Source organism: Hemiscyllium ocellatum, chromosome 16 (assembly GCF_020745735.1).
Source record: "Hemiscyllium ocellatum isolate sHemOce1 chromosome 16, sHemOce1.pat.X.cur, whole genome shotgun sequence".
Classification (NCBI taxonomy): Eukaryota; Metazoa; Chordata; class Chondrichthyes; order Orectolobiformes; family Hemiscylliidae; genus Hemiscyllium; species Hemiscyllium ocellatum.
The window spans coordinates 8,391,173-8,419,134 of NC_083416.1; the positions used below are offsets into that span (position 1 = coordinate 8,391,173).

Sequence of the window (27,962 nt, forward strand, 5' to 3'; positions counted from 1 at the left end):
GTCAGCCCAGACTCCCAGCCTCAGCACAGTCTCCCAGTCTCAGCACAATCTGCCTTTCTCTGCACGGACCCCAGCCTGTGCCCAGCCTCTCGGTCCCACCACAGACTCCCAGTCTCAACACGGATTCCTAGCCTCAGCACAGACTCCCAGTCTCATGACAGACTCCCAGTCTCAGCACAGACTCCAAACCTCAGCACCCACTCACGATCACAGCACAGACTCCCAGTCGCAGAACAGACTCCCATTCTCAGCACAGACTCCCTTTACCAGCACAGACTCCCAGTCTCAGCACAGACTCCCATTCTCAGCAAAAACCCTTAGTCCCTACACAGACTCCCTGTGCCAGCACAGAAACCGAGATCCATCACAGAATCCCAATCTCAGCACGGACTCCCAGTCTCAGCATGGACTCCCAGTCTCAGCACAGACTCCCATTCTCAGCACAATCTGCCAGTCCCAACACAGACTCCCAGTGCTAGCACTAACTCCCAGTCTCAGGACAGACTCCATTTTCAGCATGGAATCCAAAGCTCAGCACAGACTCCCATTCTCAGGACAGATTCCCAGTCTCAGCACAGACTCCCATTCTCAGGACAGATTCCCAGTCTCAGCACAGACTCCCATTCTCAGGGCAGACTCCCAGTCTCCGCACAGACTCCCAGTCTCAGCATAGATTCCCAATCTCGGTACAGACCCCCCGTCTCAGCACAGACTTCAAATCTCAGCACCGACTCACAATCTCAGCACAGATTCACAGTCTTAGCAAAAACCCTTACTCCCTACACAGACTCCAAATGCCAGCACAGAAACCGAGATCCATCACAGTCTCCCAATCTCAGCACAGACTCCCAGTCTCAGCACAGACTCCAAACCTCAGCACTCACTCACGATCTCAGCACAGATTCCCAGTCTCAGCACAGACTCCCATTCTCAGCAAAAACTCTTAGTCCCTACACAGACTCTCTGTGCCAGCACAGAATCCGAGATCCATCACAGACTCCTAATGTCAGCACGGACTCCCATTCTCAGCACAATCTGCCAGTCCCAACACAGACTCCCAGTGCCAGCACTAACTCCCAGTCTCAGCACAGACTCCCAATTTCAGCACAGACTCCCAATCTCAACACAGACTCCCTGTCTCAGCACCGATTCCCAATTTCAGCACAGACTCCCAGTTTCGGGACAAACTCTCATCTTTCAGGACAAACTCCCAGTCTCAGGATAGACTCGCAATCTCATCAGAGACTTCCAATCACAGCACAGAGCCCCAGTCTCAGCAGAGTCTCCCAGCCTCAGCTCAGACTCCCAGCCTCAACACAGACTCCTAGTCACAGCACAGACTGGGAGTCAGCCCAGACTCCCAGCCTCAGCACAGTCTCCCAGTCTCAGCACAATCTGCCTTTCTCTGCACGGACCCCAGTCTGTGCCCAGCCTCTCGGTCCCACCACAGACTCCCAGTCTCAACACGGATTCCTAGCCTCAGCACAGACTCCCAGTCTCATGACAGACTCCCAGTCTCAGCACAGACTCCAAACCTCAGCACCCACTCACGATCACAGCACAGACTCCCAGTCGCAGAACAGACTCCCATTCTCAGCACAGACTCCCTTTACCAGCACAGACTCCCAGTCTCAGCACAGACTCCCATTCTCAGCAAAAACCCTTAGTCCCTACACAGACTCCCTGTGCCAGCACAGAAACCGAGATCCATCACAGAATCCCAATCTCAGCACGGACTCCCAGTCTCAGCATGGACTCCCAGTCTCAGCACAGACTCCCATTCTCAGCACAATCTGCCAGTCCCAACACAGACTCCCAGTGCTAGCACTAACTCCCAGTCTCAGGACAGACTCCATTTTCAGCATGGAATCCAAAGCTCAGCACAGACTCCCATTCTCAGGACAGATTCCCAGTCTCAGCACAGACTCCCATTCTCAGGACAGATTCCCAGTCTCAGCACAGACTCCCATTCTCAGGGCAGACTCCCAGTCTCCGCACAGACTCCCAGTCTCAGCATAGATTCCCAATCTCGGTACAGACCCCCCGTCTCAGCACAGACTTCAAATCTCAGCACCGACTCACAATCTCAGCACAGATTCACAGTCTTAGCAAAAACCCTTACTCCCTACACAGACTCCAAATGCCAGCACAGAAACCGAGATCCATCACAGTCTCCCAATCTCAGCACAGACTCCCAGTCTCAGCACAGACTCCAAACCTCAGCACTCACTCACGATCTCAGCACAGATTCCCAGTCTCAGCACAGACTCCCATTCTCAGCAAAAACTCTTAGTCCCTACACAGACTCTCTGTGCCAGCACAGAATCCGAGATCCATCACAGACTCCTAATGTCAGCACGGACTCCCATTCTCAGCACAATCTGCCAGTCCCAACACAGACTCCCAGTGCCAGCACTAACTCCCAGTCTCAGCATACACTTTCAAATTGAAAATAGATTCCCAGTCTCAGGACAGACTCCCAGTCTCAGCGCAGACACCCAGTCTCAGCACAGACTCCAAATCTCAGCACAGACTAACGATCTCAGCCCAGACCCCCATTCTCAGCACAGATTCCCAGTCTCAGCACAGAGCCCCATTTTCACAAAGACTTCCAGTCTCAGCACAGATCCCCAGTCTCAGCACGGAATCCCAATCTCAGCACAGACTCCCAATCTCAGCACAGACTTCCAGTCTCAGCACAGACTCCCAGTCTCAGCACAGACTCCAAATCTCAGCACAGACTAACGATCTCAGCACAGACCCCCAGTCTCAACACAGACTCCCATTCTCAGCAAAGACTACCAGTCTTAGCACAGACCCCCAGTATCAGCACGGACTCCCAATCTCAGCACGGACACGCAATCTCAGCACAGACTTCCAGTCTCAGCACAGACTCACAGTCTCAGCACAGACTCCCAATATCAGCACGGTTTCCCAGTCACAGCACAGATTCCCAGTCTCAGCACAGATTTCTAGTCTCAGCATAGACTTCCAGTCTCAGCACAATCTGCCAGTCCCAACACAGACGCACAGTCCCAACACAGACTCCCAGTCCCAGCACAAACTCCCAGTCTCAGCATCGAATTTCAAACTGACCACAGACCCCCAGTCTCAGGACAGACTCCCAGTCTCTGCACAGACCCCCGGTCTCAGCACAGACCTCCAGTCTCAGCACAAACTCCTAATCCCTACACAGACTCCCAGGGCCAGCACAGAAACCGAGATTCATCACAGACTCCCAATCTCAGCACAGACTCCCTGACTCAGCACAGACTCCAAATCTCAGCACAGACTAACGATCTCAGCACAGACTCCCAATCTCATCACAGACTCCCATTCTCAGCACAGATTCCCAGTCTCAGCACAGACTTCCATTCTCAGCACGGACTCTCAATCTCAGCACAGACTTCCAGTCTCAGCATAGACTCTCAGTCTCAGCACAGACTCCAAATCTCAGCATGGTTTCCCAGTAACAGCACAGATTCAAAGTTTGGGAGAAGAGTTGTAGCTCAGGTGCTCATTGTTGTGGTTCTGTTTGCCGAGCTGGGAGTTTTTGTTGCGAAGGTTTCGTCCCCTGTCTAGGTGACATCCTCAGTGCTTGGGAGACTCCTGTGAAGCGCTTCTGTGACGTTTCCTCCGGCCTTTATAGTGGCTTGTCTCTGCCGCTTCCGGTTGTCAGTTCTTGCTGTCCGCTGCAGTGGCCGGTATATTGGGTCCAGGTCGATATATTTGTTGATTGAATCTGTGGATGAGTGCCATGCCTCTAGGAATTCCCTGGCTGTTTTCTGTTTTCTGAGTCCCAGTCTCAGCACAGACTCCCAGCCTCAGCAGGGACACTCAATCTCACCACAGACTTGCAGTCTCAGCACTCACTCCCAACCTCAGCACGGGCAGACATTCTCTGCACAGACTCCCAATCATACCCCGACCTCATTCCCAGCATGGAATCCAGTCTCAGCACAGAAACCCAAATTCATCACTGACTCCCAGTCTCAGCACAGACTCCGAGTCTAAGCACGAAGTCCCCGTCTCAGCACAGACTTCCAATCTCAGCACAGACTCCCAGTCTCAACACAAACTCCGAGTCCCATCTCAGAATCTCAATCTCAGCACAGGCTCCCAATCTGAGGACAGAATCCTAGTTTCAGCACAGAATCCCACTCTCAGCAAAGACTCCCAGCATAGACATTCAAACTGAGCACAGCCTTCCAGTCTCAGGACAAAATCCTGGTCTCATCACAAACTCCTAGTGCCAGCACAGATGTCCAGACTCTGTATAGATTCCCAGTCTCAGAACAGGCTTCCAGTCTCAGAACAGAATCCAAGGTTCAGCACAAACTCCCAATCTCAGCATGGACAGACATTCTCTGCACAGACTCCCAATCACACCCCGACCTCATTCCCAGTACAGAAACCCAGATTCATTACTGACTCCCAGCCTCAACACAGATTCCCAGTCTCTGCACAGACTCCCAGTCCCAGCACAGAAAACCAGATTCATCACAGACTTCTAGCCTCAGAACAGACTCCTAATCGAAGCACGGACTTCCAGCCTCAGCAGGGAATCTCTATCTCAGCACAGACTCCCAGTCCCAGCACAGACTCCCAGTCTCAGCACAGACTCTCAGTCTCAGCACAAACTCCTAGTCCCTACACAGACTCCCAGCCCCAGCACAGACTCCCAGTCTCAGCACAGATTCCCAATCTCAGCAGGGACACCCAGTCTCAGCACAGACTCCCAGTCTCAGCACAGATTCCCAATCTCAGCACAGACTCCTAGTCCCTACACAGAATCCCAGTCCCAGCACAGAAATCCGGTTTCATCACAGACTCCCAATCTCAGCACAGACTCCCAGTCTCAGCTTGGATTTCCAATCACAGGACAGACTCCCAATCTAAGGAGAGTTTCCTGGTCTCCGCACAGACTCCCAATTTCAAGAAAGACTCACAGTCTCAACACAGACCCCCTGACTCATTACGGATTCCCTTCTCAATATGGACTCCCAATCTCAGCACGGATCCCAGCCTCAGCCTGGACTCCCAATATCCACAGAGACTCCCAATCTCAGCACAAATTTATAGTCCCAGCACAGATTCCCAGTCTCAGCACAGACTCCCAGTCTCAGGACAGACTCCCAGTCTCTGTCCGGACTCTCAATCCCAGCAGGGATTCCTAGTCTGAGCACAGACTCCCTGTCTCGGCAAAAACTCCTAATCTCAGCACGGACCCCCAGCCTTAGCACAGATTCCCAGTCTCTGTCCGGATTCCCAGTCTCATTGTGCTGTCCCAGTCTTGAAATTCTCAAGTTCAACCCTCAGCACCGTTTGGAGACAGTGCAAACTGTGTTGAAAGGTATCTTATTCTGAACTTTACACATCTATATTTTTCTAATTTATTCCCATGAATTTTAACTTTTTTTCTTATGTCAGTCATGCAAGTTTTTAAAATTTCTTTATTTTTCAAATATTTCCAAAGAATTTCTACATCAGACTCAGTGCCTGGGTACCTTTGATTCTAAGATAGCGTGGAACGTGGCGATTTCTTAAATTTTCACTGTACTCATGTAAGTTCATGTGATTACAAAGCTAATTCTAATTCTCCCCTGCTGTGGTTCTACAGCACTTTCCACGCGCCTCTTCAATACTTTGCCTGTTTCCTTTATCAGTCTTCCTTTTTCCTAAGAATGAAACCCTGAGCAACTCAAACTGGTACAAGCAGAAGTTTGTAACCAATGACTTAATAAACTTTTTGTAATTTGAAGTCACAACTGTAAATAAAGCTACCTCAATTACGGAGAGTTAAATTTAACTTTGTTTTCCACTCAGACCAACATGGCACTGAAAACTATTGCTTCTAAGTCCTTATTTTTGGTCTGTATTCTAAACATGATAGGAACAATGTAATTATAATTTCCTGGGGCAATTACAGTTTGATTTCAGTATATCAAGATAGAATCTGAAATAGGAATGATGTGGAGGTGCTGCTGTTGGACTGGGGTGGACAAGGTCAGAAGTCACACAACACCAGGTTAGAGTGTAACAGGTTCATTTGAAATTACACACTTGTGATTTTAAATAAATCTGTCAGACTATAACCTTGATTTGGAGATGCCGGTGTTGGACTGGGGTGCACAAAGTTAAAAATCACACAACACCAGGCTATAGTCCAACAGGTTTAATTGGAAGCACACTAGCTTTCGGAGCGACGCTCCTTCATCAGGTGATTGTGGAGGGCTCAATCCTAACACAGAATTTATAGCAAAAATTTGCAGTGTGATGTAACTGAAATTATACATTGAAAAATTGATTGTCTGTTAAGCCTTTCATCTGTTAGAATACAGTGATAGTTTCACTTCTTTCATGGGTAAATCACAAAACCCTTTTTTTTAAAGTTGCATGTTTGGGTTAGCTGTTAACAATGGTGATAGCTAGACAATCTATTGACGGTGTTGGCCCCCTGTGTTCTCTGTCTATGTACCCTCATAAGAACGGGATACGATGCTCAACTCATCGACCGCCAATTCCGACGTGCCACAGCAAGGAACTGTAATGACCTCCTCAGGAGACAGAAACGTGCTGCAACCGACAGGGTACCCTTCGTTGTTCAGTATTTCCCAGGAGCTGAAAAATTACACTGTGTTCTTCGTAACCTGCAACACATTATCAATGAGGATGAGCACCTCACCAAGACCTTCCCCACACCTCCACTACTTGCCTTTAAACAACCGCCAAACCTCAAATAGATTGCTGTTATTAGCAAGCTGCCCGGCTCTCAGGACAACTCCATACAACCCTATCATGGTGGACGCTGCAAGACGTGTCAGATTGTGGACATAGATACCGCCATTACGTGTGGGGACACCTCCCACCTTGTACATGGCAGGTACTCATGTGACTCAGCCAATGTTGTCTATCTTATACGTTGCAAGCAAGGATGCCCGGAGGCATGGTACATTGAGGAAACCGAGCAAAGGCTATGGCAACGGATGAATGGGCACCGCACAACAATCAACAGACAGGAGGATTTCCTCCCAGTTGGGGAACACTTCAGTGGTCCAGGACATTCAGCCTCGGACCTTCGGGTGACCATCCTCCAAGGTGGACTTCGGGACAGGCAGCAGAGGAAAGTGGCCGAGCAGAGGCTGATAGCTAAGTTCGGTACCCATAGGGAGGGCCTCAACCGGGACCTTGGGTTCATGTCACATTACAGGTGATCACCATTGCACTACACACACACACACAGGTACTCCTACACACACACACACACACACACTCTCTCACACACACAGGCACTCCTATACACACATACATACACACTGACGTGCATACAGACAACCACACACACCCTTACAAACACACACACTCACACATGCACCCCCTCACAGACTTAAGACACTCTGCACCCACTATACATGCGCATACACTTTCTCACACTCATGACCCCCAACGTAGACAGACACACACACACAGACAGACAAAGACCCCCATGCACACATATATTTTGAGGGGGGAATTTGTACTTGTAGGGTTACATTGTACTTTGCTCAAAAAACTGCATGCATTCATGTAGAACTCTGAGCTCAAAAACTGCATGAATTTATGTAAAACTCTGTTATCTCACTTTTTAGATTAGAATCGATCTAAACGTCAGGTCATAGACAGAGAACACAGGGGGTTAACACCTTCAACATATTATCTAGCTATCACCATTGTTAACAGCTAACCCAAAAATGCAACTTTAAAAAAAAGGTTTTGTGATTTACACATGAAAGAAGTGAAACTATCACTGTATTCTAACAGATGAAAGGCTTAACAGACAATCAATTTTTCAATGTATAATTTCAGTTACATCACACTGCAAATTTTTGCGATAAATTCTGTGTTAGGATTGAGCCCTCCACTATCACCTGATGAAGGAGTGTCACTCCGAAAGCTAGTGTGCTTCCAATTAAACCTGTTGGACTATAACCTGGTGTTGTATGTCTTCTGACTGAAATAAGAAAGCCAGCCAGGTAAGTTGAACTATTCAGGAAGGGCTCACAATCGGAGGATTAATTAAGATGAGTAAAGTTAAAAAGTCACACAACACCAGGTTATAGTCCAACAGGTTTATTTGGAAGCACTAACGTTCGGAGCGCTGCTCCTTCATCAGGTGATTGTAATGGATGCGCTTGAAGGAGCAGCGCTCCGAAAGCTAGTGTTTCCAAATTAACCTGTTGGGCTATAAGGGCGACACGGTGCCACTTAAGGGTGACACGGTGGCACAGTGGTTAGCACTGCTGCCTCACAGCGCCAGGGACCTGGGTTCAATTCCCGCCTCAGGCGACTGACTGTGTGGAGTTTGCACGTTCTCCCCGTGTCTGCGTGGGTTTCCTCCGGGTGCTCCGGTTTCCTCCCACAGTCCAAAGATGTGCGGGTCAGGTGAATTGGCCATGCTAAATTGCCCGTAGTGTTAGGTAAGGGGCAAATGTAGGGGTATGGGTGGGTTGCGCTTCGGCGGGTCGGTGTGGACTTGTTGGGCCGAAGGGCCTGTTTCCACACTGTAAGTAATCTAATCTAAAAAAACCTGGTGTTGTGTGACTTTTTAACTTTGTTCACCCCAGTCCAACACCGGCACCGCCACATCATAAGATTAACAGATTAGGCATACTTACATTTTGTTCAACCAGAGAACTGCTTTTGTACTTACCAGGTGGGCACCTCTCTGTAACCGATACTCCATGTTTATTCTGAGCTAGGCACGAAACACAAAAGCTTGCTGTTGTGTCCAGTCTCAGTGTACTAACTGAATGTGTGCCATTGAATTCTGACTTTATACTGACCCTGGGATCAGTGAGGTTTATACTTTCATCACTGATCTTCCATGTGATGACAGCAGGAGGACTGGCCTCAGCAATGCACTTGTACAGGACTTCCTGGCTGATTGTTACCTTGTCAGGCTTATCTAGAAGAAAGGAAATAAAATCCATTGGAGATCTTACTCAGTGTGAACAAATCAGTCGCTGAGCAGGTTAATGCCAAGAGACCCTAGAATGGAATCTTGGTCCTGAAATTGAATTCATCGGTTGGAATCAAAGCAACAGTCAAAGCTTTTGACAGAAAAAAATACAAAAAAAATTTGCTTTACTGATCATGAGGGAATGACTTGTTTCCTGCATCGGTGTGCCTGGGTGATGTGAAAACATATTTATGTGTCTGTGCAAGTCTATGTGTTACAAGAAAAACTTCAAATAAAGAACAAGACTTGATATGCAATATACATTTCAGAGGATCCCTATGGTGCAGAGAGAGAGGCCATTTGGGCGACTGTGGAACAGTCCATCTTCCGCAACTACACTGGCACCACTCCCCACCTTTTCCTCCGCTACATCGATGACTGTATTGGCGCTGCTTCGTGCTCCCATGAGGAGGTTGAACACTTTACCAACACCTTCCACCCCGAGCACAAATTCACCTGGACCGTCTCAGACTCCACCCTCCCCTTCCTAGACCTTTCCATTTCTATCTCGGGCGACCGACTCAACACAGACATCTTCCATAAACCGACTGACTCCCACAGCTACCTAGACTACACCTCCTCCCACCCTGCCCCTTGTAAAAACACCATCCTATATTCCCAATTCCTTCGTCTCCGCCGCATCTGCTCCCAGGAGGACCGGTTCCAACATCGCACAGCCCAGATGCCTCCTTCTTCAAGGACCGCAGAATCCCCCCAGACGTGATCGACGATGCCCTCCACCGCATCTCCTCCACTTCCCGCTCCTCTGCCCTTGAGCCCCGCCCCTTCAACCGCCACCAGGACAGAACCCCACTGGTTCTCACCTACCACCCCACCAACCTCCGTATACAGCGTATCATCCGCTGTCATTTCCGCCACCTCCAAACAGACCCCACCACCAGGGATATATTTCCCTCCCCTCCCCTATCAGTGTTCCGAAAAGACCATTCCCTCCGTGACTCCCTCGTCAGGTCCACTCACCCCACCAACCCAACCTCCACTCCCGGCACCTTCCCCTGCAACCGCAAGAAATGCAAAACTTGCGCCCACACCTCCTCCCTTACTTCTCTCCAAGGCCCCAAGGGATCCTTCCATATCCGCCACAAGTTCACTTGCACCTCCACACACATCATCTATTGCATCCGCTGCACCCGATGTGGCCTCCTCTATATTGGGGAGACGGGCCACCTACTTGTGGAACGCTTCAGGGAACACCTCTGGGACGCCCAGACCAACCAACCCAACCACCCCGTGGCTCAACACTTTAATTCCCCCTCCCACTCCACCAAGGACATGCAGGTCCTTGGACTCCTCCATTGCCAGAACATAACGATGGTTGGAGGAAGAGCACCTCATCTTCCGCCTGGGAACCCTCCCACCACAAGGGATGAACTCAGATTTCTCCAGTTTCCTCATTTCCCCTCCCCCCACCTTGTCTCAGTCAATTGCCTCGAACTCAGCACTGCCCTCCTAACCTGCAATCTTCTTCCTGACCTCTCCGCCCCCACCCCACTCCAGCCTATCACCCTCACCTTGACCTCCTTCTCCCTATCACATCTCCATCGCCCCTCCCCCAAGTCCCTCCTCCCTACCTTTTATCTTAGCCTGCTGGACACACTTTCCTCATTCCTGATGAAGGGCTTATGCCCGAAACATCGAATTTCCTGTTCCTTAGATGCTGCCTGACCTGCTGCGCTTTTCCAGCAACACATTTTCAGCATATATCATGGCTAACCCACTTAGCCTGTCTATTATGGGAGAAAGTGAGGACTGCAGATGCTGGAGATCAGAGGTGAAAATGTGTTGCTGGAAAAGCGCAGGAGAATCGACGTTTCAGGCATGAGCTCTTCTTCAGGCTTCCAGGTGGCTGCGCAGCATAAGACATAAGGTACTACAGGACAATTTTAGCTTGGCCAGTCCACCTAACCAGCACATCTCTGGACTGTGGTAGGAAACCCTCACAGACATGGGGTGAATGTGCAAACTCCACACAGACAATCGCCTGAGGCTGGGATTGAACTTGGATCCCTGGCGCTGTGGAGCAGCAGTGCTAACCAGTGAGCCACAGAGCCCGGCCAAGAAATTTTTAAAAGACAGGGAAGCATTTCTTGATTAACTCCTGTTCCTAATGTGGATGATGAAGTTAATCTACAGTGTTAGCAGAATGATTACAGTACAGAACGAGGCCAATCAGTCCATCATATCTGTGCTGGATTTCTGAAGGAGTAGTTTAACTCCACTCTCCCACCTTCTCTCCAGATACCTTTACATTCTTCTTTATCAGGTACCAATCTAATCTGCTTCTGAAGGCCTCAACTGACCCTAGCTCCTCTATGGACGCAAGCAGCACATTCCAGAAAGTAACCATTCACCGTCTGAAAGTGTTTTCCCCAATATCAGTACAATCCATGAATATATCCTGCTGATAGATAAACAATGTCTCTTATAAAAGATTGCTCAGATAAAGTTTATGCATATCGTAATTGCATTGAATCACTGCTATGGGTAGGCGATAGCCTAGTGGTATTAAAAATTCCAGTGGCCCATGTAATGTTCTGGTGACCCAGATTTGAATGCTGTCACAGCAGATGGTGCAAATTGAATTCAATTTTGAAAAATTCTGGAATTAAGAGTCTAACGATGACCGTGAACCCATTGTCGATTGTTGGAAAAACCCATCTGGTTCACTAATGCCCGTTAGGGAAGGAATCTATGATCCTTACCTGGTCTGGCATACATGTGACTCCAGACCCACAGCAATGTGGTTGACAGTTACTGGCCTCTGGGCAATTAGGGGTGGGAAATAAATACTGGCCTAGCCAGCCACGCCCCCAATCTATAATTGAATTTGAAAATATCAGGAGGAGCTCTTTATAAACCTAAAGGCTTCACCTCTCCCCAAACTGTAACTCCCTCACTCATCTTAAAAACAAAGCTTTCCAGTTCCAAAATGTTTGACGGCTAGATCCAAAATACAATCGACTTTAACTCTATCAGTTGGCTAAAATGCAAAGGAGAGACGTTGAACCAGTTTGCTATGATTCACAAGGGTAACACCTAATTGGGTATGAAGCAAAGTATCAGTGCTGATGGAAAAAAAAGTCTGTTTCAATATTTAAATTCCCCAGTCAGTTTTTTGTCAGGCTCTGTTATGTTGGGGACACTTAACCTGATGTGGCAGTGCTGATGTTGGACTGGAATGAACAAAGTTAAAGATCACACAACACCAGGTTATGGTCCAACTATACTTCCAAATAAACCTGTTGGACGAGAACCCGGTGTTGCGTGATTTTTAACTACCTAAGCCTATTAGCTTGGAAAAGCCAATTGTGTACAGTGAGGCCATATTAGAATCAGTTGTGCGTATTAGTCAAGCAACAGTCAACAGAATCAAAGTCATTCACATTGCATCTAAGTGTCTAGACAACAATGCAACAACATGTTTGTGCTTTCTTCATTGGTTAGGCCACTTTTGGAATATTGCGTGCAATTCTGGTCTCCTTCCTGTCGGAAAAATGTTATGAAACTTGAAAGGGTTCAGTAAAGATTTACAAGGATGTTGCCAGGGTTGGAGAATTTGAGCTATAGGGAGAGGTTGAATAGGCTGGGGCTGTTTTCCCTGGAGTGTCGGAGGCTGAGGGGTGAGCTTATAGAGGTTTATAAAATCATGAGGGGCATGGATAGGGTAAATAGACAAGGTCTTTTCCCTGTGGTGGGAGAGGGCATAGGTTTAGGGAGAGAGGGGAAAGATATACAAGAGACCTAAGAGGCAACCTTTCAACGCAAAGGGTGATACGGGTATGGAATGAGCTGCCAGAGGATGTGGTGGAGGCTGGTACAATTACAGCATTTAAAAGGCATCTGGATGGGTATATGAATAGGAAGGGTTTAGAGGGATATTGGCCAAGTGTTGGCAGGTGGGACTAGATTGGGTTGGGATATCTGGTCGGATGGATGAGTTGGAGCGCAGGGTCTGTTTCCAAGCTGTACATTTCAATGACTCTATGTCCCATCAACTGTATTCAATTCCTTATGGCTCTATCTTTCATCACTCAATACTCCTGGTTGCACTCTGGCTAATCTCAGCCAGCCCTTATCTTACACAAACAAAATATAGTATCCTTGAACCAGGTGTGAGCTTTTTTGAATCAGTTGCTAAGAGACATAATGAAAATGTAATCATCCGTAAGGGAGTTAAGAAGTTGGAAAGTCATTGGAGTTGAACAGAGTGTCGTAAATATCCTGACTGGCTCCACTCTACCTCGCTTGAACCAGCTATCACTAATTTATTTATAATATTTTGAGAGTATCAAAATGATTACTTCATTGTAATTCAATACTTCCCAACATACAGGAAAAGAAACTTTTTTTTTTACATTACTGCTGTAGAGGTGCCAGTGTTGGATTGGGGTGGACAAGGTTAAAAATCACACAACACCAGGTTATAATCCAACAGGTTTATTTGGAAGCATTAGCTTTTGGATCGTCGCTCCTTCATCAGCAGCACTCTGAAAGCTAGTGCTTTCAAGTAAACCTGTTGGAGTACAGCCTGGTGCTGTGTGGTTTTCTACATCACTGTCATTGTAGCCTGTAATGGAAAATTAACAAATTTAATATTGACTGTGAAATCTGAAAGAGAATGCGTTTCTAAACTTAATGCTGTGCTGAGATTTGCAAACAATATTTTGCTAAGTTCTGCAGCCAGGAGACAGCTTGGCTTTGTTTGTATTCAACTTGACCTTGCGACAGTCGAATTCAGCGAAAGCTGAGGAAAGCATAAGAACAGTTCTGTCCACGACCAGGGGATGGAAAAATAACAATGTGGTTTTCCCAGTCTTTGTCCTTGGGAGTGCGATAAGAATGGTATAAGAAGAGTATTTGAGTTATGCTCAAGTGCCCCTTACATGAGTCATCTGGCCGAATGTATTGGGTCGGCTCTGCAGAATCTGAATTAAAAACTCTTTTCTTTGCTCTTGCTAACAGCTGAGTCGATTTAATTTCCACAACATAGACTTAATGAGGTTACTACTTCATGTCTAATGTTTTATTTTAGTATGTTATATCACTACCAAATGCTAGCATGCATTACACATCACAAGTGTTTTCATAATTTATGGAATCATAGAATTCCTACAGTGCAAAAACAGACCATTTGGCCCATTGAGTCCACACTGACCCTCCAAAGAACACCCACCCAGACCCACACTCCCTCTCTACCATACACTTTCCCTGTAATCCCGTGGTCAATCCACCTCACCTGCATGCCTTTGGCCTGTGGGAGGAAACCCTCGCAGTAACGGGGGAAACATGCAAACACCACAGAGTCATGTGAGGATGGAATCAAACCCAAGTCCTTGACACTGTGATGCAGCAGTGCTAACCACTGAGCCATCGTGCCATCCTAAAATTGCCTATATTCTGTGTAGGGATATGTATGCTTGGCCATACCTTGCAATTTTCAACAAGGGGATAGCTCATAGGTCTGAGCAGGTAGCATTTTACATTGAATTTTAACATCTTGTAAATGCTTCGAGTCTTACACATGTCAAGGCATGGACTAGATGGGCAGAATGGCCTGCTTCCACACTGTCGGGGTTCTAAGAAGTTGCTTGTATCCTGTAAATGCTTAGGAAGCTCATTCTGCATTCAAGTTGCTTGTTTGTTCAGCTTCAGGTTCTGAATCGGTTGCTTTGATTGAGAAGGTGATCGTGTTTCCTCACTCTCAGATTTCAGCAGCTAACGCATTCCTGTTGATTGATTCAACCTATGTTTAATTCACGAGGAGAAAGTGAGGACTGCAGATGCTGGAGATCAGACTGAAAATGTGTTGCTGGAAAAGCGCAGCAACCAAGGAGCAGGAGAATCGACGTTTCAGGCATAAGCCCTTATCTAGGAAACTTGGTTTAATTCACACCAAGTCAGAGATTTGATTGGTAAATTAACAGATTGGTTTTCATCTCAGCCAATGCTTCATGCTAGGGACAAAAAAACTGCAGATGCTGGAATCCGGAATAGACAGGCAGGAGGCTGGATGAACACAGCAAGCCAGGCAGCATCAGGAGGTGGAGAAGTTGATGTTTTGGGTGTGTTCTTCAGAACAAACAGCCAAGTTTCTGGTATTGAGACTAGCCCTAATGCAACAAGGGGTACGTTGGCTTCCAAGAGATCAATTGTGTTAGGGGCTTCTGCAGTCCAAGGAACAGACAGATGTTTCTGTGGCCAGCAGAGAAAAAGCAGAATGGTGTGTTATTTCCCTGGTGCCAAAATCAAGGATGTCTCAGAGAGGGTGCAGAATGGTCTCACGGGGGAGAGGGGCCAGCAGGAGGTCATTGTCCACATTGGAACCAACGATATAGGAAGGGAAAAGGTTGAGATTCTGAAGGGAGATTACAGAGAGTTAGGCAGAATTTTAAAAAGGAGATCCTCAAGGGTACGAGCTAGTGAGGGCAGGAATGGGAGGATAGAGTAGATGAATATATGGCTGAGATGCTGGTGTGTGGGAGATGGATTCACATTTTTGGATCATTGGAATCTCTTTTGGGGTAGGAGTGACCTGAACAAGAAGAACAGATTGCACCTAAATTGGAAGGGGATTAATATACTGACAGGGAGATTTGCAAGAGCTACTCAAGGGGATTTAAACTAGTGAGACGGGGGTTGGGACCCAGGGAGATAGTGAGGAAAGAGATCGATCTGAGACGGGTACAGCTGAGAACAGACGTGAGTCAAACAATCAGGGCAGGCAGGGACAAGGCAGGACTAATAAACTAAACTGCATTTATTTCAATGCAAGGGGCCTAACAGGGTAGGCAGATGAACTCAGGGCATGGTTAGGAACATGGGACTGGGATATCATAGCAATTACAGAAACATGGCTCAGGGATGGGCAGGACTGGCAGCTTAATGTTCCTGGATACAAATGCTACAGGAAGGATAGAAAGGGAGGCAAGAGAGGAGGGAGAGTGGCATTTTTGATAAGGGATAGCATTACAGCTGTACTGAGGGAGGATATTCCCATAAATATATCCAGGGAAGTTATTTGGGAACTGAGAAATAAGAAAGGGATGATCACCTTATTGGGATTGTATTATAGACCCCCCAATAGTCAGAGGGAAATTGAGAAACAAACTTGTAAGGAGATCTCAGCTATCTGTAAGAATAATAGGGTAGTTATGGTAGGGGATTTTAACTTTCCAAACATTGCGTGGGACTGCCATAGTGTTAAAGGTTTAGATGGAGAGGAATTTCTTAAGTGCATACAAGACAATTTTCTGATTCATTATGTAGATGTGCCTGTTAGAGAAGGTACAAAACGTGACCTACTCTTGGGAAATAAGGCAGGGCAGGTGACTGAGGTGTCAGTGGGGGAGCACTTTGGGGCCAGCGACCATAATTCTATTTGTTTTAAATTAGTGACGGAAAAGGATAGACCAGATCTTAAAGTTGAAGTTCTAAATTGGACAAAGGTCAATTTTGACGGTATTAGGCAAGAACCTTTGAAAGCTGATTGGAGGCAGATGTTCACACGTAAAGGGACGGCTGGAAAATGGGAAGCCTTCAGAAATGAGATAACAAGAATCCAGAGAAAATATATTCCTGTCAGGGTGAAAGGGAAGGCTGGTAGGTATAGGGAATGCTGAATGATTAAAGAAATTGAGGGTTTTATTCAGAAAAAGCAGGAAGTATATGTCAGGTATAGACAGGATAGATCGAGTGAATCTTTAGAAGAGTATAAAGGAAGTAGAAGTATACTTAAGAGGGAAATCAGGAGGGCAAAAAGGGGACATGAGATAGCTTTGGTAAATAGAATTAAGGAGAATCCAAAGAGTTTTTACAAATATATTAAGGACAAAAGGGTAACTAGGGAGAGAATAGGGCCCCTCAAAGATCAGCAAGGCGGCCTTTGTGTGGAGTCACAGAGAAAGAGGGAGATACCAAACAAGTATTTTGCATCAGTATTTACTGTGGAAAAGGATATGGAAAATATAGACTATAGGGAAATAGATGGTGACATCTTGCAAAATGTCCAGATTACAGAGGAGGTAGTGCTGGATGTCTTGAAATGGGTAAAGGTGGATAAATCCCCAGGACCTGATCAGGTGTACCCGAGAAAACTGTGGGAAGCTAGAGAAGTGATTGTTGGGCCCCTTGCTGAGATATTTGTCTCATTGATAGTCACAGGTGAGGTGCCGGAAGACTGGAGGTTGGCAAACGTGGTGCCACTGTTTAAGAAGGGTGGTAAAGACAAGCCAGGGAACTATAGACCGGTGAGCCTGACCTCGGTGGTGGGCAAGTTGATGGAGGGAATCCTGAGGGACAGGATGTACATGTATTTGGAAAGGCAAGGACTGATTAGGGATAGTCAACATGGCTTTGTGCGTGGGAAATCGTGAGTCACAAACTTAATTGAGCTTTTTGAACAGATAACAAAGAGGATTGATGAGGGCAGAGCAGTAGATGTGATCTATATGGACTTCAGTAAGGCGTTCAACAAGGTTCCCCATAGGAGACTGGTTAACAAGGTTAGATCTCATGGAATGCTGGGAGAACTAGCCATTTGGGTAGACAGAGGGTGGTGATGGAGGGTTGATTTTCAGACTGGAGGCCTGTGACCAGTGGAGTGCCACAAGGATCGATGCTGGGTCCTCTACTTTTCATCATTTACATAAGAGGTACAGTTAGAAAGTTTACAGATGACACCAAAATTGGAGGTGTAGTGGACAGCGAAGAGGGTTACCTCAGATTACAACAGGATCTGGACCAGATGGGCCAATGGGCTGAGAAGTGGTATATGGAGTTTAATTCAGATAAATGCGAGTTGCTGCATTTTGGGAAAGCAAATCTTAGCAGGACTTATACACTTAATGGTAATGTCCTCAGGAGTGTTGCTGAACAGAGACCTTGGAGTGCAGGTTCAAAGCTCCTTGAAAGTGGAGTCACTGGTAGATAGGATAGTGAAGGAGGCGCTTGGTATGCTTTCCTTTATTGGTCAGAGTATTGAGTACAGGAGTTGGGAGGTCATGTTGCGGCTGTACAGGACATTGGTTAGGCCACTGTTGGAATATTGCGTGCAATTCTGGTTTCCTTCCTATCGGAAAGATGTTGTGAAACTTGAAAGGGTTCAGAACAGATTTACAAGGATGTTGCCAGGGTTGGAGGATTTGAGCTATAGGGAGAGGCTGAACATGCTGGGGCTGTTTTCTCTGGAGTGTTGGAGGCTGAGAGGTGAACTTATAGAGGTTTACAAAATTATGAGGGGCATGTATAGGATAAATAGACAAAGTATTTTCTTTGGGGTGGGGGAATCCAGAACTAGAGGGCATAGGTTTAGGGTGAGAGGGGAAAGATATAAAAGAGACCTAAGGGGCAACTTTTTCCCGCAGAGGGCGGTATGTGTATGGAATGAGCTGCCAGAGGAAGTGCTGGAGGCTGGTACAATTGCAACATTTATGAGGCATTTGGATGGGTAAATGAGTAGGAAGGGTTTGGAGGGATATGGACGAGGTGATGGCAGGTGGTACTAGATTGGGTTGGGATATCTGGTCAGCACGGACAGGTTGGATTGAAAGGTCTGTTTCCATGCTGTACATCTCTATGACTCTATGATTGGGGGTGGGTGTGGGAGGAGCTGCAGATAAAGGGGGAAGCTGGGCAGGGTAGTGTAGTGGGGCTAGGTGGAGACAGGAAGATGGTATGACCTGATAGGTCAATGGGAGGAATGAATCCAGGTGGTGACAGAGAATGGAGGGAGGGGGAGGGGTTGGGAAGGGAATCAGCGGATGGGAAGGGAGGTTACTTGAAATTGGAAAACTTAGTAGGCTGCCCAGGCGGAAGATGACGCGTTGTTCCTCTAATTTGCGGTCTGATTTCCTGTGGTAATGGAGGAGGCTGAGAAAGGTCATGTCAGAAAGGAAGTAGGGAGGGGAAATTAAAATGGACAGAAATATTTCATGTTTGCTGATGGAATTTTGACACAAAGCGAAATGAGTTTTCTCCAGTCAGACGTTTAGATCTGACATTTGTGAGCTCATAACGCAAACGTTCCAAGGTATTAAATTACACAGATGCAGAAATGAGCCACCAATAGCATTGCTGATGTATATCATTACATCTTCAGCAATGCACCAATTCATTCAATGAGATCGTAGAATAAGGATACTATGCGGCAAGGAGGAAGTAAAGGATTGCCATTCTGTAGCACCTTCAAGACTTCAAGCCATTGAAAAAGTGTTTCAAAGCTGGGGAAGTACACTGAAATGTAGTTCCTGCTGATTTGCAATATCTCCTTCCTTGAGAAAGCATGTACTGGCATTGGACAGGGGTGCAGGGGAGGTTCACTCGGTTGATTCTGGAGTTGAGAGGGTTGGCTTGTGAGTAGAGATTGATCAGACTGGGAATAAATTCATTGGAAGTTAGAAGAATGAGGAGGGATCTCATAGAAACACATAAAATTAGGGAGGGAATAGATTAGGTAGAAGCAGGAAGGTTGTTTCCATTGGTGGATGAAACTAGATCTTGAGGGCACGGCCTCAAAATAAGGGGAAGCTGATTGAGGACGGAATTGAGGAGGAACTTCTTCACCCAGAGGTTGTGAATCTGTGGAATTCTCTGCCCAGTGAAACAGTTGAGGCTACCTTGTTGAATGTTTTTAAGGTAAAGATAGATAGACTTTTGAACAGTAAATGAACTAAGAGTTATAGTGAGAGGATGGTAAGTGGAACTGAGCCCACGAAAAGATCAGCCATGATGTTATTGAATGTGGGGGCAGGCTCGAAGGGCCAGACGGCCTACTCCTGCTCCTGGTTCTTATGTTCTGAGGAAATGCGCCAGACCATATTTACACAGCAACATCCCAAAAAGAGTAGAAAGGAGCAAATAATTGCTTTTCAGCGATGGAGTCGGAAGGATAAACATTAGCCGTGAAAGAATTCCTTCGACCAGTGTCTTGTGAAAGTTTGGAGGGTAGGCCAGTCACTGGTCAATCTACAGCATGATTTGGAGATGCAGGTATTGGACTGGAGTGTACAAAGTTAAAAATCACACAACACCAGGTTATAGTCCAACAGGTTTATTTGGAAGCACTAGCTTTAGATTAGATTACTTACAGTGTGGAAAAAGGCCCTTCGGCCCAACATGTCCACACCGACCCACAACCCACCCATACCCCTTTACCTAGCACTACATGCAATTCATCTGACCTGCACATTGTTGGACTGTGGGAGGAAACCCACACAGACACGGGGAGAACGTGCAAACTTCACACAATCAGTCACCTGAGTTGGGAATTAAACCCAGGTCTCTGGCACTGTGAGGCAGCAGTGCTAACCACTTTGCCACTGTGCCGACTTTCTGAGGTAGCTACCTGATGAAGGAGCAGTGGTGCAAAAGCTACTGCTTCCAATTAAACCTGTTGGACTATAATCTGGTGTTGTATGATTTTTAACATTGTACACTTCTGTCCAACACCGGCACCTCGAAATCTTTCCACAGAATCTGCCAGACCTGCTCAGTCTATCCAGCATTCCCTGAGAATGTTTCAGATTTTCAACCTAAAGCAGACTGCATAATGTGTAACACTATAACAAGCATCAAAAAGTTCCTTTGGACCCTCTGGAGTCTGGTATCCAGACAGTCAATGATGAAAAAAGAAACACAACTCTGGAGAGAGAAACATAAGTAGTGTTTTGAGTCCAATCCTTTTTTCTCAGAATATCCAAATCCAGGGTCAACTAGTTAATCTTAGTCTGAGCTGCAATGAGAGAACCACCTTTATCAATAATGATCTGTTTATTAAAGGTCGAAAAGAGCAATGGTTCTTGTTCTAGATCATCATTTGACAAATGATACTGAGAAGATGGTAGCAATTATCCAATTAAGGTTCATGCTTCATTTTTATAGATTCTATAGATGGAATAGCTTTTCAGCAATTATTGGGCAAGTGCCAATATTCTGTAAGGATTCAGAGTTTGAGCTGGATCTGTCCAGAGATAAAGTAAACTATGTCAGCAGCTAAAACCATAAATGAGAACTGGGAATAGGTCAGCAGTGAGTGTCTGGATTATCTTCCTTTGAACGCATCTCCTCTCAGTCAGCACAGAGACCTCTGAAATGAGGGTCAAACCAGCTTTGCCACAAGGTTGTATGTAAACCAGATAGTGGGTACATGAAGGTTGGAAAGTGGGTAAGCACCAGGATTGCCAATCTACACCCTCCAGCTCAATCACATGAGCCCACCCTGACCATCTGAGTTGTCCTGCCGGGTTGGAAGGAATGAATTCCATCCTGTAATTCAATACAAAACTAACTGCTACATGCAGAAAAAATAACTAGCAGCCAGTGTGGATTTATCAAGAACAAATCTTGTCAGCAAACACAACTGAGGTATTTGGTGATGTCAGAGTGGAGATTAATGTGAGTAATGGGGTCGATGTTATGTGTGTGAGTGTATATAAGGAGCTTGATGTAATGTCACCTCAACCCTCGTGTGGATGCATGGACTTTGAATTGTCTAAGAGGCAGAGTGCAGCGGCGAACAGTTCAAATCCTGACCTGATGCATTTCGTTTTTATTGCAGGTTCCTAGCATCTCCAATATTTTGCTTTAATTTTGTTAATAATCATTTTGTATTTTTCAGGGACTACATTGTATCCGCTGAGGTGAGGACTTGCTGCTACTCTCAGCCCCTGTGTCAGTGCCTGGGACCTAACGGAATGGGGGGAAAAAGTGCAAGGTGAATATCAGCAAATGCCATCAACCGTGAAGGGGAGACTCCTGAATCATCAGCAAGCAATGTTTCCTCCTTGGCCGTGCCCACAAAGAACCTCGTTATGAACTACGAAGTCTTGTGAAAGTATGAGCAGGACTTTCTACCATGTAAGGGGGTTTTTGTTAATCATTCTCGGGTTATGAGTGGCTTGAAGAGCAAATGAGGACTGCAGATGCTGGAGATCAGAGTCGAGAGTATGGTTCCTCATTCCTGATGAAGGGCTTATGCCTGAAACATCGATTCTCCTGCTCCTTGGGTGCTGCTTGACTTGCTGAGAATTTCCCGCACCAGACTCTCGACTTAGAGTGTCTCTGGCAAGGCCGGAGTTGTATTAGATGTTCATAGAATCTCTGCAGTGTAGATAGAGGCCATTTGGTCTATCCAGATTACTAAGACCATCTCCCCTCATTTCCCATGGACAATCCACCCTAACCTGCACATCTTTGGACTGTGGGAGGAAACTGGAGCACCTGGAGGAAACCCACGCAGAAACAGGGAGAATGCACAAACTCCACACAGACACAGTCACCCGAGGCGGGAATCAAACCCAGGTCCCTGGTGCTGTGAGGTATCATTGATCACCATTGAACCACTGTGCTGCCCTCAAGAAAGTGCTGGTGACCTTTCTTTTGAGTTGTAGCATATGAGAATGAGGTCCTCAGATTAAGGGAGTCCAGATATTCAGCCAGCCATGAAAAGGAAGCAGCAACAAGAGAAGATGAGAATATGACTGGATTGAAACATCTAAGCTCCTGAGCAGTCTTGCTAAGGTGGGCATGAATAGGACCTCTCCCCTTGTAAGAGAATCTAAAAATAGGGGTTGCTGTTGAAAAACTAACAGCTTGCCTGCTTGAAACAGTGTTGAAAACCTTTCTTCCTACAGAAAGTTGTGTTTTGTAGAAACTCTCTTCTTCAAGAGGTGACATGAGCAGAGTCTTTGATATCTTTTAGACTTAGTTAGAATTTTGATAAGCAAGAGGGCGATGTGTTATGGGGAATAGATGGGAAAATGGTGTAATCAGATCATTATTGAATGGCAGGGCGAGATTTGAATTCTGAGTGGCCCACTCATGTTCCTTATTCACATACACACAAGCCAGACCCTGCATTTCTTGAAAGGAACATTGAACAGGATGGTGCTCCTGTGAACTCACTGCTTTTTGCATTCTCGATGTTGCCCTTTGCAAGTGTGGATAATCCTTGCACGTTCCTGAATTGCAGAACAGGATTTGGTTATCTCACATTAACGTGCTGCAACCCTGGAACTGATCAGCTGTACAGTACAAGCTGCAAGAACAATGCAGGAAGGAATTATGAATGACCTAACAAACTTGGCTTCTAATTTGGCCTTTACATTCCATTTGCAAATCCCTGACCCCAGGTACGTGGTCATAAACCCAACTCAGTATTAACACTGACTGCTCCAACGAAAGCTGAGCAATAGACTTAAAGACTTATGAACCAACAGTTACATCATGACCATGCTGACAACAGGAAGGACTAATGTCCAATATGTCGATTCCCCTGTTCCTTGGATGCTGCCTGACCTGCTGTGCTTTTGCAGCATCACACTCTCGACCTATGAGTGTCTCTGGCAAGGCCAGAGTTGTATTAGATGTTCATAGAATCCTTGCAGTGTAGATAGGGGCATTCGGTCTATCCGGATCTTGAACAGGTTACAAAACAGCCCCGTTAAATAATTGCTGCAATAGCATACACAATTTGAAACCAATTAATCTCTAATCATTTCAATGACATGTAAGGACATGTCCACACGTTGCACCCATTTCAACTCAACAAAACAGGTGGCAGCCATTCTCTGTTTCATTTCACATGGAAATGAGTTGACCAATCAGCCTTCCTAGTTTAAAATGTAAACAAAACCTTGACAGTTAAATGTCAATCATCATTAACTGGTGCATTCTCCATGTCAAATTGGCAGTTAAATGTCAATTATCATTAACTGGTGCACGCTCTATGACAAATTGGCAGTTAAATGTCAATCATCATTAACTGGTCCATTTACAATGACCATTCGACTTGCCAATCAATCAGCACTCCCTTCTCACACAGCACAAACCGTGTTTTCCCTTTAGTATTTCTTGCAAATTGTCCTGATGAGTGCAAGATGAAGCATTTTGACAAAAGGCAATTTTTTCATCGACATATATTTTGGTTAAAAAGAAACCACAGTCCTTATTGCAACCTCAGGGCATGCTAAAGCACTTTACAGCCAATTAAGTACTCTTCAACTCCAATAACTTGATAATGTTGGAAACACAACAGCTCATTTCTCAAGGCAAGACCCCACTCTATAATAATAACCAGCCTGTTGCTTTAATCCTATCGGTACTGGCCTGGACATCTCTCCTGATATTCTTCAAGATAAGAATGGTTGGAACTTTTTTTTAATTTAGACTAGACTTACAGTGTGGAAACAGGCCCTTCGGCCCAACAAGTCCACACCGACCCGCCGAAGCGCAACCCACCCATACCCCTACCTAACACTACGGGCAATTTAGCATGGCCAATTCACCTAACCCGCACATCTTTGGACTGTGGGAGGAAACCGGAGCACGCGGAGGAAACCCACGCAGACACGGGGAGAATGTGCAAACTCCACATAGTCAGTCGCCTGAGTCGGGAATTGAACCCGGGTCTCAGGCGCTGTGAGGCAGCAGTGCTAACCACTGTGCCACCAAGAGGAATGCTCTGTCAGTACTCAAGTTGAATGGTAGCCCGTGTGGTTCAGGTGGGATTGAACCCAAGAACTCAAAGAGAGTTGTGCCGTATGTAACTATAAATACAAATCTAAGAGTATTTGGAACCACTGTTGAATGGAATGTGTTGAGGACTGTCTCAGTTACTCTTTCAGGTTACTCATCATTCTGAAAACTACTCACAGGAAGTCTAATGTTTTGTGGGGAATATATGAATAAGCTAATGGTTGCGACATATACCACAAATAGTGAGTAAGAAATAGAACTGACTCAAGCAATGCAAAATGAAGGTTCTTCTCAATGCCAGTTACTCATCCTTTGTTTGTTCATGATCTAATTTTTTTTTGTCATAGTGTGGAGTTGAAATGCTTGGAGCATTTATGATTGTAAGCCCAAGTGGGAACAAAATAATAGAAAACAACATTACCTGGTATTGTTCTTGAGTGCATTGAACCTCAATGGTGTACTGCAGAGACAAAATCTGGGTTATCTGTTTGAGGAGCTGACGGGTCTGCTATGTTAACAAAATAGGAGAAAGTGAGGACTGCAGATGCTGGAGATCAGATTCGAGAGTGTGGTGCTGGAAAAACACAGCAGGTCAGGCAGCATCCGAGGAGCAGGAATTCCTGATGAAGGGCTTTGGCCCGAAACGTCAACTCTCCTGCTCCTCGGATGCTGCCTGACCTGCTGTGCTTTTCCAGCGCCATATTCTTGACTCTAATCTCCAGCATCTGCAGTCTTCACTTTTGACTCATGATACTGAGTAGGCCATTCAGAACTGAGATGAGGAAAGAGTTTTTCACTCAAATGCTGGCGAACCGGAGGAATTCTGTTTCACAAGGCTGTGGAGACCAAGTTACTGAATATAATAAAGAAAGAGATAGATTTTGTTCGATGTTAAAGGTTTATTTGGAGTGAGCGGGAAAAAGGCCATGAATATTGCGCAGCCACGATCACATTGAATGGTTGAGCAGGTTAAATTGACTGATTGGCTTGCACCTGCTTCGAGTTTTGAAGTTTCTGTCATTGAAACTAGCTTTCAATTGCAGATTTATTCATTCAATCTGTATTGATGCAGGGTATCAGCCTTGGTCTCTTGATTCGTGGCCCAGTGGCGTTACCATTTCCCTAAATAACAGAATTGAGTTTTGAGAAGATTTGTAGCTCAGGTTGAGATTCTAGATGTAGGTTTGCTCGCTGAGCTGGAAGGTTCATTTTCAGACGTTTCGTCACCACACTAGGAAACGTTTTCAGTGTGCTGCCAGACGAATCACTGGCTAGAAGCATGGCATTCCAACCTGAACTCTATCAACAAACACATTAACTTGGATCCCATTTAACACCCCCTGAGAAAAAGAACAGGAAATGACATCACCGCTGGAAATGATGTCATCACAGGGAATGACATCACCAACCCAAGGAAATCCAAACATATAAATAGAAAGTGGGGCTACACCACCAGTGTTTCATCTGGAGGCTCACTGAAGATGCTACCTAGTATGGTGATGAAACATCTGCAAAAGAACCTTCCAGCTCAGTGAGCAAACCTACATCCAGAACAGTATTGATCCTCTGTGGGGTTATTTGCAGGTTTATTTGCAGGAAGTGAAAGCCAAATGCTCCTATCTCAAACAAAGTTGCTCCTCCAACCTCTGACTACTGGTAAACAGTGTACATTCTGCCCTGGACTGGATGCTTGGGCTACATGAAGCTGCATTAGATGAGCTCCCATGGTTTGCTTGTTCTGATGGTCTCAATGCCTGTATACCTGTTTGTTGCCAGCTGGCAGGGTTTTACTGACAAAGGCTCTCGGACAGTCCTCAATACAAAGTCAATTCTGATAGGGCAGAAGAGTGGGAGATTTGCATAGTCTTCAGCAAGCAAAGGATGGGAGTTAGCAGTTCAGGGGGTATACCAGCAATTCAACATGTTTCACTATCATTCTCCTGAACATTACCTGATGGAATTAAGTCAACTTGCATACGATGAGATAGTGATTTGATTTGATTTGTTTTAGTCAAGTGTATCTACATACAGTGAAAAGTTTTGTTTTGCAAGCGTAGTACACAAGGACATACACATTATAAGGTGCTTAGACAGAGAGAGGCATAACCTTCATCTCTACTGTTACCATTTCCTTGATATATCTCCTTTAAACACAGGAAACTTGAAAATCCAAGTACTCACATTGCACATCGATTTCGACTTCTGAAGACAAACTGCTTCCCAAATAATTTGTGGCCATGCAGTTGTAGAATCCAGAGTTCTTCCTTGATATTTTTTGGAATAATACATTGCTGCTTACTGTACTTAGAATTTCCGTTCTATTTGTGAATCGATCTTTCTTGTACCAGGTATAGTTAGCTTCAGGAAAGCTGTTGCCAACGCATACAAGTGTAACACAGTCACCTTCTTTTATTTCTTCCTGTGATGCATTCACGAGAAGAACTGTGCTTTTTGGAGGGTCTAAATGTATAAAAAAAGAACAACCACTGATCAGTGATATTTAAAGTATGTGGAACACTGTGTTATGCAATTTTTTTTTGTTTAAGAAAAAGTCACAAGGAATTAAGGGCTACTGGTAAGTGGAGTTGAAATGCCCATCAGCCATGATTGAATGGCGGCGTGGACTCGATGGGCCGAATGGCCTTACTTCCACTCCTATGTCTTGTGGTCTTATAGCTATGAAGTGTCAGCATCACCATTATGACTGTCAGAGATACTGTGTAAGATAATGGTTTTGAAAGGGTTAATATTCCTGTTATACCTATTCTGCTGATGTCACACAGTTGCAGATGGAGACAAGGAATTTTGCTCTCACTCTGGCTTAGTCTCTATACCAGCTCCCTAAGATTCCAGTGTTTTGATTTGATTTATTTTGATTCATTATTGTCGCACGAACCTAAGTACAATGAGATGTTGTGTTTAGTGCCCACTACTGGCAGGTCATAACATACAAGGATCATAGGGTGATTGAACAGAGCGAGGAATACAAAGTTACGGTGGCAGAGAAGGTGCGTAAAAAACAAGGTCAACATTAGATTTGAAATTTGAGAGGTCCATTCGGAAGTCTAGTAACAGCAAGGAAGAAGCTGCTCCTGAATCTGTTGGCACGTGTGTTTAAGCTTTTGTATCTTCTGCCTGATGGAAGGGATTGGAAGAGAGTATTACTGGGGTAGGATGGGTATTTGATGATATAGGCTGCCTTTCCCAGCCAGCAAGAAGTGTAGATGGAGTCAGTGGATGGAAGGTTGGTTTGTGCGATGGTCTGGGCAAGCAAGCATGACTAAATGTAGTTATACTTAATGTTCTTGTGCAACAAACCTTCTTGTAATCTAAGAACAGTGCTTCTGCTGTAGATATTCTGCACTTAGTAGCCCAAGTTAATGCAAACATAAAGGAAGATTGAGGGCAATGAACTAACTCAAACAACCTTTACCCTGACCCACATACCAGTAGAGGTGGCACATGCCACAAG

At 45.7% G+C, this 27,962-nt stretch overlaps 1 protein-coding gene across 4 annotated transcripts in view; it reads right to left on the bottom strand.

The window, feature by feature from the left end:
* The window catches only part of LOC132823141 (myelin-associated glycoprotein-like), a 114,675-nt gene that overhangs the window by 62,485 nt on the left and 24,228 nt on the right, over nt 1-27,962 (bottom strand). For 3 of the 4 annotated variants that reach the window (XM_060836700.1, XM_060836701.1, XM_060836702.1), the window contains 2 exons: nt 26,672-26,950; nt 8,690-8,944 (listed from right to left, as the gene is read on the bottom strand). In XM_060836700.1, the coding sequence (XP_060692683.1) occupies nt 8,690-8,944; nt 26,672-26,950 (534 nt within the window). The remainder of the gene's footprint in view (nt 1-8,689; nt 8,945-26,671; nt 26,951-27,962) is intronic. The other variant, XM_060836703.1, reaches the window with a different exon arrangement.